Raw genomic sequence first — 10,044 nt, forward strand, 5'->3', positions numbered from 1 at the left:
CGGCGTCTCGCTTCCTGCAGCCTCTCGGGGACGCCCGGGGGCCGCTCTGCGGCCGAAGCGCTCCCCTGTGAGGTGGACGCGCCCCGCTCGCCCCTTGCATTTCCTTCTTCTGGGGAGTGTCTTCTTCCATCAAACTGTGGTGAAAAGGGCAGCTTGAGTCGGGGTTTACAACAGATTGCCTTGGCTGGCCTGGCCCCGACGCTAGAAAATGGAGACTTTACTGCAATACATACTCGGTGCATTGAACTTGTGCGTTTTTGGGGCGAGACTGAGCCCTGTCAAATGGGAGAAACTCTGGGCAAACTGCCCAGATACAAGATATCAGTGAAGATGCTACTTTCTGAAACTTTGCTCGTTCTTTGTTTATGAATTCAGAGTTACAGCAAAGAAAAGCAAGACAATTTTTTCACTGTTCTGTTTTTAGGTAGGTACTGCCTCACCATAAGGATGGCTTTCCAAGGGAACATAAAATGCCAGTTTAGTCGAGTAAAGCATCTGAAACTGTAGGCTGTATTTTTAAGCAATTTATGCTAGAACAAGGATCTTCATATATTTAACAAAGCTATCCCCAAGATGTTGCTCATCTTTCACACTTCATGCTTAGAAATGTTACATGAAAATTTTCCAAATTAATTGGTATTCTGATATTGCACAACTTCTTGTCTTTAAGAAACCAAAAAATTATGATGACACTGTTGTATAAAATCTACATAAGCTATGTTGCAGAATCTTTTAATGGCATTCTTTATAGTTTTTAATGTAGCTACATCCTCAGTGAAGTGTTCAGTCAATTCTAATGCCAACTTTTATTATGACTAGGTTTCTCAGGCTGCAGCTGACTTGAAGCAATTCTGCCTGCAGAATGCACAACATGATCCCCTACTGACAGGAGTATCGTCAAGTACAAATCCATTCAGACCCCAGAAAGTTTGTTCATTTTTGTAATTACGTGAACTACTTTGGTATCTTTCAGTGGTAAGTTCTTAAGTTACGATTCATAAACTCTTCCGTCATGAAAAATAGCCAGCTTTAAATGAGACTATCTGTATTAAAAGTATTCAGAAGAGACATCTGACTTCTGCAGCTGGGTTTAGATCCCCGTTTTGGGCCCCTCCTCTCCCATGCTGGTGGTAGCTTTGTACTGGACACATGATGTTCATAAGTATTATGAGTAGCATTTAGCTATTACAGAGCTTCAATTAGTTTCTGTTGCTGCAGCAAAGTAGTAGTGGGGCCAGCTACTACTGAGCTGCTATTTGGACTAACCTGGCTGTACAGTAATTCTGCTGTATCTTCCTTCCAGGTAAGAGTATTATTTCCATTTTCTCACATAGGATTACTCGCCTGACAGCATACATGGCAAATCCTGATTGTGGCAGATAAATCAGACTTTAGTTCTTCAACTTTTAAAAAGCACTTCCAAAGATAGGTTAGTGGTGGTCTCAAAGAGCGCTGTCCCCTATAGGACATGCTCTCTAAGCCAAAAGAAAAAAGTATGTGGTCCAAGAGTTGTTATCAATGCCCATACTCCACACAAATAAGCTACTACATCAGTAGGAGTTTAAAATAACTAGAAATGGTTGAATACTCATTTGGATTTTCATTCCAAAACTTCTATAGATTCATTAGCACTACTGCTATCACTATGAAGATTACTAATCTGGCATTCTTTGAAAATTCTGGTGGTTAAATTTTAGACTAACCTATTTAGAAGAGTGAGTTTTAGATCCACAGTAGTCTTACCAAGACTCTGAGTCACAATAATTCGGTATTTTGCCCATAGTAAATGCATGATAGTTTTACTGTGTCTCTCTTCCCCAGTGCCCCTTGACTTGGCTCTGTTGGGCGTGAGAGCATATAGTTACTTTGAAGCACCTGATATGCAGTTAACCGTAGCTCACAATCCTTAGAAATCTCACAGCACATCTTAACCTGGAAGAATTCTGTTTTTGTAGTGACTTACATCACCCAAAGAATTGCAGTTTGCTAGATTTAAGTTGTGTTATTTAGGCAGCTTTACAGAAAGGTGACCACAGTCAAACTGAGTTGTTAAAATTGTTCTTCCCTCAAGCAAACTGCAGAAAGCTTCCAAAAAGTTTGTATAAACAAGGTGCTTCGTGCTAGTAAAGACCAGAGTAGCAACAGTATAGAGGTTGATGCTTAACTATTTAACAAAAACACTTCCTCCATCATTTTGAGCAATGAATTGCACCAGTGTAACTGAAATGTGCTTTAGAATTCTTGTAGCTTTTAGTTATTTCTGTTGTGAATTTTATCACCTATTCTTATTTAAAAGATACTATTCTTGGATGCTGACTTGTGTTCACACTACTGTAGCTTCAGCTTAAGCGGTAATTAAAGGAAGAAATCAGATTAATCTGTAAGCATTATAGGCTGATAACCTATAAAAAGCCAAATAATAAAATTGTACTTCAATCAGTGACACATACTGTTCCTCACTGAGCTTTGCCAAGATCTGCTAATTCCTGGGTGTGGATGTCAGGAAATAACGTTTCCTCATAACATCTCACACATACGTGTGCATACACAGGCCATGAAAAGCTTAATACTGTCTTTATCAATTACAGCCCTTCCCTTTCTGATTTTGGAACAGAGCACTTGTTTCTGATGATGTTACAGGCAAAAGTCATTAGAACAGCAATTTTAGTTACACTACCTATATGGAAAAATTTCTTTCCTTCGCTATCTCTCTTGCAAGCACTTCCTCAAAATAGGCAATTTCTTAGTTGTAATCCTGGTGTTTTCATGATGAGCCAATGGAGTTCATGTTCACACAGTTTCAGCACCACTTCGGTGAAGAGGAAGTGGAATTTGCCAGTTACACAGACACCCTGCTTTGCAAAGGCAAAGTAGGTGCCTGGTAATTCTGTAAGCACCAAGTGACAGGGAACAATTTCTTCTGTCCTTCCACTTAGCAGCTTGGCTTCCAGGAGACACTAAGCTTCATTTATTTTGTAACAGCTTTGATTATCTTCTTGTAACCTTGGGGATAGTTTCATGGTTTTAAAGGCTTATTTTATAAACTAATACTTTTATAAAACAGCTATGGAAAAAGAGGATTTTTTTCCTAAATAGCTGTTCATGGCATACTGTGAGGGTGCATGTTCTTAGAGGTGCTTCATTTAGCACTGATACTTTTACTAACTACATTTTCGTTTTGTTTTTCAGATCTTTTCGCATCTTTTCCTAGCTGCTGATATGTGTAGGTCCAGAGTGCCTCAAGGAGTGGCCTGGTTTGAAATCTGTACAAAAGCTTAGCTTTAACGTGCCAAATCTAACTGTAAAATTGCTACTGTCGTCAAACCTCTTACCATCTACCTCTCCAAATGAACTGTATGCTAGTTTAAATACTTCTGTTTCATAAGGGAATCAGTTTTATATGCCAAGCAAAAAAATAAAAGCGTCTTGACTTAGTCTGGTCTTGAAATCACTTTGTTACAGTAATTAACTTCTAGATATGTTGACACCTCACCAGTGAACCACATCACTCTGCAGCAGCTGGAAAGCATATACAAGAATCTGTATTTAAATACACTGTGCTGCTGCAAGTTTGCCTGGGGTTGACTGTCTTAAAGAACAATGAGGGTTCATCAGTAGATGAACCCTTGTAGATGACTGACTGAGCCATCTTACTCTCTAGGTAAATATGAAAAAGCACTTACTATATGCATGTGAAAGAAAAGTAATTAAAAAACCCTCACATTTTAACTGCCAGTGAAACTTGAGGCAGAACAGTAGTCTCTTCTGCAGGTAATACCAACTTGAGTATAGCTATGAGGCTGAATAAGCATTTTTAATACTTAAATGGGAAAATCCTTTCTCAGAGACCTCACATATTCAACTGAACAAGCATTTTTAGATGAGATAGCTTGATATGCTTCCTGTAAGCTGGCTTTACAAATTCCTTCCCATCAGTGTTTATTCTTTTTATATGCAAGAATATCAACTGCCTTGGGTATATACCTTTTCTAAATATGACATTCACAGAAGAGATACCTGCAGGAGTGAAGCATATGATTTTTCTAATTTCAGCAACATGGCTATTTTATGCAAGATGCTAATGAAATAAAATACCGCAGATTTCCTGGATTGCGTACAGCCTTCTCAGCGTTCTCTAGATAGGAGACCATTTTTGGAAAACTATCACCATACTGTCAGGGAACTGTAAGTTAGAAAGAGATTTAAAGTATTTATGTCTGCCTTGGTTAATGGAAGATGTCTGGGTTTAGCTGCTTAACAGAAAAAAAGCCATATAACTAGCAATACTTTATTTTGAGAGTATCTTTAACCAAAATATTTACTGTCTTTGTTGCAAAGTGTAATTTATCTCTACAGCACAGCAGCAATCATTGCAAATCTTCAGTGATAACTAAATTACAGGCTGCTTTGATGTTGCCATAGTTTTTCCAGCTAAACTGGAAATAGAGTAACTGTCCTTGTCACGTTGGATTTAGCTACAAACGTAGGAAGAAAGATGTGTCCTACTTGATCTGCTCCTGTAGAAAGTTTTAATGTTTGCAGTTTGTCTTTCTGCAGACAGATATCTTTAGTTAGGACTCTTAAGATAATCCGTAGTTCAATGCAGTAGTTTTATTTCTGGTCACCAGAAATTGGCAGATAGTTGTCCCTTATAAGTGAAATTTTCTTCTACTTGTGTCCATTTCTCGGCGCTGAAATTTAAAAGAAAAGTTACTAACCAGCAAATTCATGCAACAGGATACAAATAAGGATGACGACTCCAGCTTATAGTAGGGTAGGCAAGTGAAATTGTCACAGTTACAGTGTAGTTCTTTATAGTCAGCTTTTCAAGACTAACAAGGGAGAAGAATTAGACATTAGTGATGTAGAACTAAAGAACATGTACCAGTTCTCTGTTTACTGAAAACAAGCAAGATTATCTATTTCATGGACTACACCAGGAGTACTAGAATTTTCCTTCCGGTATAGCTTGGATACTCATTTCTAAGTTTTGACAATCAACTGCAATTTCATGGTAAAAATGACTGGAAAAGTAATTTATCATTGCCTAGGGTGATACTTCCATTTCACTTGAAGATGTGCAGAGGTCAGTGTTACTTTACATTCAGTATTATGAAGTGACACTTATGTAACTAGACTAATCATTTTTACATTATGATGCTTGCATTTACCTTCCACAAAAATAGCTCTAGTCAAGTTTACTAGGCTTCCAATAATAGCTTATACCAGGGGAGCATTTTTCATGCTTGCTTGTATCTATATGTTAAAGAAATTGCATTCTGCAAATAAGTAGTCACAGTGTATTGATATTCATCACCCTTGCTATTTTTATTTTTGACTTGCAATACAGCAGAATGCTTCTACTTTGCATATTTCTCAAAGTATACCTCTCAATATTTCAGTTAAACATTTCCGTATTGACAACTGCATTTATGCCACTTTTTTAGGCTAAGATTTGTGATTACATTTCATGTCAGATTTAGTCTCCCTTCCCAAGCAGGACTATTATTACTTAGACATACCTTATGAATCCATTCGTATTCTCCAAATTTGGAATCAAAGGTTCCTTTTTGAAGAGACCTCAGCTTTAACGTAAAACGTGGCCCAAGTTCTTGAATTCCCACTTTCTTTTCACTCTTGAAGATATATCTTGGGGAAGAAATAAGAATAAAAATTAGGAATTAAGTTACAAGAACATTCTCTTGTCATTTGTGAGTTCTGCGGAAAACATCACCTGTGGAATCTGAAAAAGATGTAGTCTCGCTGGTTGTGAAATGTAGCTACTTGTCTTCCAATGAACTGAGGATCATGTGGGAAGAGTGAAGCAAACATGCGACCGATAGAATGTCCGAGTCGTGTTGTAAAATTATTCAGGATTACTTCAGGTGCGTGTTCTGTGGGCTCTTTCCCTCTTCGCTGAAATGAAAGTAATGGGTAAGAATGCAAAAAAATAGCTCAAATTCAAAAGGATTTTAATATATTATCAAAGAAGAGTTTGAAATAAAATGGGGAGGAAGACAACCAGGGCCAACTTCCTGTGTAACAGGAAGGAACATACCCTAATTTTTTCAAACACAACCTAAGTTCATATACAAGTAAAGGAGTAGCTGGTAATATAACGATCTTTGGTTCAACAGGACAAATGGAATGAGTAGGCACAAAGAAATAATTTTACATTGCCTCTCTCCTGCACCAACTTCCTCTCCTGGCAGCACCCCTTGTAGCAAATACTGCAGTCTGCCTACCACAGGAGTCTTCTCTCTGTATTAATACCTACTAAGAGTATATGGGACTAAGACTGTATGGGATTCTTATTAAAGAAGGCGGCTAAGGTTAAAAATCACTTATTTCAAAAGAGAAAAAAAAATTTACTGCAAATTATTTAGAACTAATACTACAGAAGAGGTGACGGGGCTATAAGAATAGGAAAAACTAGGCTTTATTGAAGACTAGGAACTATGTCTATTGAAATCTTTTATACTCTGATTTTTATATACCTTATTGTGAGTACACTGAACATTGGGTATTCCCTATTGATGTAGGTTATCAGCTGCTATTTATTGGCATGACTATAAAAATGCTCGGCAGACAGGTACAGAAATTCAGCAAGTAACTATGCAAATGGAAATACGCTGCTTACAGAAGTAGAATATACTAGTCTTTGGCCTCTTGTTAGCTTACCAAAAAATGCCTTTACAAAGTCAGCTGAATCATACAAAAGTGCAACTGGTTTTGACTGTTAAAGTAGACTGAACGTATTATCATTAACAGACTACCCATTTTTTAAATTGGAGTCTCACCTTTATTTCTTTACGCAAACGGACGCTACTCATTCTAAAATGAGCAGTAGGACCATCGGGCAGATGACTTAAAAGAAGACCATCTGTTCACAGAGTTAGAAAAAAAGGCTGGTAAAATTCATTACGTAATTTACAGAGGAATGTTTTCTGCAAAATGCAATATTACATTAGAATATTATATCCATAATTTATGCCCGATTGACAAGGTTTCATTTTTTTTTTGAACATACATTCATAAACTAGTTAACTAGTGTTCTGAAGTATGTCCACTAAATTTTGTTTCAATAGCTAACCAGAGTTATCTTCTATCGCTTTCTCACTTAGTAATGGTTTATCTAGTCAGCAAAACTAAATGGAACTTCCTGGTCAGAAAAACTTGTTAGTTAATCAAACTGTTGAATTTATCGAAATAATAACAATGTTTATCCATGTGTTACAAACTAAAAAAAACCCAAAACCCACCCAACACACTTTCTTTAATAATTCCAAGTTCCATTAGCCATCAGATATTGTTGGCACAGTGATTTTTAACTCTGTAGCTATACTGTAAGCTGCACAGTGAAGAGAAAAAAATCCAAAATAAAGTAGATCTTTGATGCACACTACAGAATTATTTTCTTTCACTATTTTAATAAATACACAGGAGGATACTTGGTATTTTGCGATCTTCATTAATGACAATTAAATCCGTGAAGTCCCTTGCAATACACTGTGGAATAATTCTTTTCAAAGCCAGTCCTCTTCGATAGTAGACATGCGAGTTAGGTATAACGGTAGACAGTTGTTCACAGAATCTCACTGTTCTCTGCAAAACAGGTGAGTCAAATTGCAATGTGGTAAATACAGTGCCAAATTCAAATGTTAGGGGAATGGAGGGTTGCTTGTTCCAACTGCCTTCCCTGATGATACACTACTTCCAGTATCTCTAAAAACATTTGAGGACAAGCTATTAAACTACTTCACTCAGTCAGTGGAAAAAAAAAAAAAAAATGTATTTGCAGTAAAGACTGCAGCACATTAAGGACTTTTTTTTTTTTAAAAGGATTCCCCACGCCCAATCACAAAAAAACAGGAGAATTCCAAAAGCATAACCCCCAAACTCATTATTTATTAAGAACACTGGTTTACAAAAGGTTCATAACATTTCAAAATACAATAAGATACTATTACTTCTGGTACTAATGTCTGAGTTTCCAGATAAACTGTTTGAGGCGTACTTTTTCCTATTTTTAAAACCACTTCTATGGTTTTCACATATCAGTAATCTCCCCAGTTAGGTAACACAGATCGTTTGCATACAAGAACATATGCATGAGGTTGGGGTTTTTTTTATGAAGGAAACAAACAGTGCTAGAGAAACTAATAGATTTACATACATATACAAGGTTATTGATAGTCACTAAATAAAACAGCAGAAAAAAATCCATGTGAAAGCTATTATTTTCAGCTTTAATTTACCAAACATAGTATGAAAACCTTGGTATCTCATAACCAGTTGAATGCTCACAACTCTCCAAGTAAAGCATACATACCCCACGAGGTCTGTCTGATGTTGTAATAAGAATCTTCGGAACTGTCTGTCTGTTGAAGTATGGTGCAAACTCATCAGTTGCTTCATCAAAAGCAACCTGGAAGAACAGAATTCTTGTTAATCCACCATGAAATAATTGAAGAATAATTGTTTAATCTGATCTAAATTCTGATGAAATTGAATTTAGTAGGAAAAATTTCCATTCACAAGCTCTATCCTATAATTAATCATCACAAGGCATGTGGTTTTTACATTAAGAATCCAGTGTGATGAACATTGACAGGTTTTGCTATCAATAACAGTAATGCAAAAGGCAATTATCTAATGTAGATAATGAAAGAATGACATAATATCTTAGTGAGATCACATCACATGTAAAAGGTAATCCATTAACACCTTAACAGGAGAGTATTGAATATTAAGTCTCATCAATCCATTTTCTGTCCCTTCTTAGAAAAAAATGATTAACTTAATAGCATATGCAGAAATTAAGCATTACCTCTTCGTCATTGGGATCTACAGTTGTTTCGTCATACACTCTCTGATTTTCAATAGTCTTTGGTATGGCTTTTGGAGGTGCCTAAAATAAGGAAGTTTATTAACATAAGACATTAATGTAATCTTTAAGTGTTGTAAAAAACACATTTATACTACCATTATATAGTGTATATTTCTGCACAGAATTAGAATTACTGTTTATTTTATGCCAGATTTTAGAAAAGTTATAACATCACCTTGAGTAAAAATGTGCATGGCTACTGGGACACCAGAGAGCATTGTATAGAGGAGAAGCATCGCTAGAACAGTGACCCTGCTTAATTTCAGTCTAATTAAGAAATGGAGTTCCAAAACAAAACAAAACAAACAAACAAAAAGTGGGGAACTTTCTACCCACTACTCTCCCATGGAAAAAAAAATATCTCTACTTTCAACAGCAACACATTTTTGCTTTGACATCTACAATTTAACAACTAATAGTGTATAATGTTTACCCTGTTTACTTACACTACTCTTGTGAAATTATGATAAGACAGGAATTCACAATTTATTGTCTTCAACTGTCAGTAAGCTTTTGAAGTAGTTCAGGAAAATAAGGAAAAACTCATGTTTGTGCCTAGACTTGGAAACAAGCAGACAACTGGTCTGGGCAGGGTTTAGTCACATCTGAATGTTTTCATTTATACAGGAGTTACTTAGTAGAATATAATTCCTAATAACATCAACACAATGCCATCGCAATTACATTGGACAGGTAAGACTCTTCAGGAAGGGCCTGCTTTTATGCCACTATTAGCATAAAACTCACCCTGCCTGATTACAGCATCACTTAACACTGTACCAACAACGCTTCTAAGCTCAGCTGTTTGATACTTCCCCTACCCAACACAGCATTTTGAAGGCTCCCACGGCCAGCAAGCACCGAGACAACTGCTCCACTGAAGTCTGTGGAGAAACCGTTTCACTCACGAAACTGAGCAATCCCCAGCACAAGGCCAAGCTGAAGAACCACCACCAAGGCAAGCTCTTCCCCGTTTGCGGCGGAGCACCACCTCCCTGCAGCGGGGACGGCCTCGCCACCACACGGGGCCGCGGCACGCTGCGACTGGCGCCCTTACTTTGTCTCCGAGGGCTTCTCGCTCCTTTCTCCGCTTCTTCTTGGCGGCCAGTTTCTCCTAACGGGAGAGGGAGGGCGATCCGTTAGCCAAACCCGCA

General features: G+C 37.3%; 2 protein-coding genes across 2 annotated transcripts; one reads left to right on the forward strand and one right to left on the reverse strand.

Moving 5' to 3' along the window:
• Positions 1–819: 819 nt before the first annotated feature.
• On the forward strand, positions 820–3,434 carry GNG5 (guanine nucleotide binding protein (G protein), gamma 5; the record flags this gene model as incomplete). The annotated part of the gene is made up of 2 exons (XM_010288884.1): positions 820–975; positions 3,190–3,434. A coding segment is annotated over one exon (126 nt), but the record flags the coding sequence as incomplete, so codon positions are not given.
• A 1,215-nt stretch (positions 3,435–4,649) lies between these two features.
• Positions 4,650–10,001, reverse strand: RPF1 (ribosome production factor 1 homolog (S. cerevisiae); the record flags this gene model as incomplete). The annotated part of the gene is made up of 8 exons (XM_010288886.1): positions 4,650–4,691; positions 5,523–5,649; positions 5,735–5,916; positions 6,801–6,883; positions 7,452–7,605; positions 8,333–8,428; positions 8,831–8,911; positions 9,948–10,001. Coding segments are annotated over 8 exons (819 nt in total), but the record flags the coding sequence as incomplete, so codon positions are not given.
• Between the last annotated feature and the right edge of the window lie 43 nt (positions 10,002–10,044).

The sequence above is a fragment of the Phaethon lepturus genome, unplaced genomic scaffold (assembly GCF_000687285.1).
Source record: "Phaethon lepturus isolate BGI_N335 unplaced genomic scaffold, ASM68728v1 scaffold56986, whole genome shotgun sequence".
Lineage (NCBI taxonomy): Eukaryota > Metazoa > Chordata > Aves > Phaethontiformes > Phaethontidae > Phaethon > Phaethon lepturus.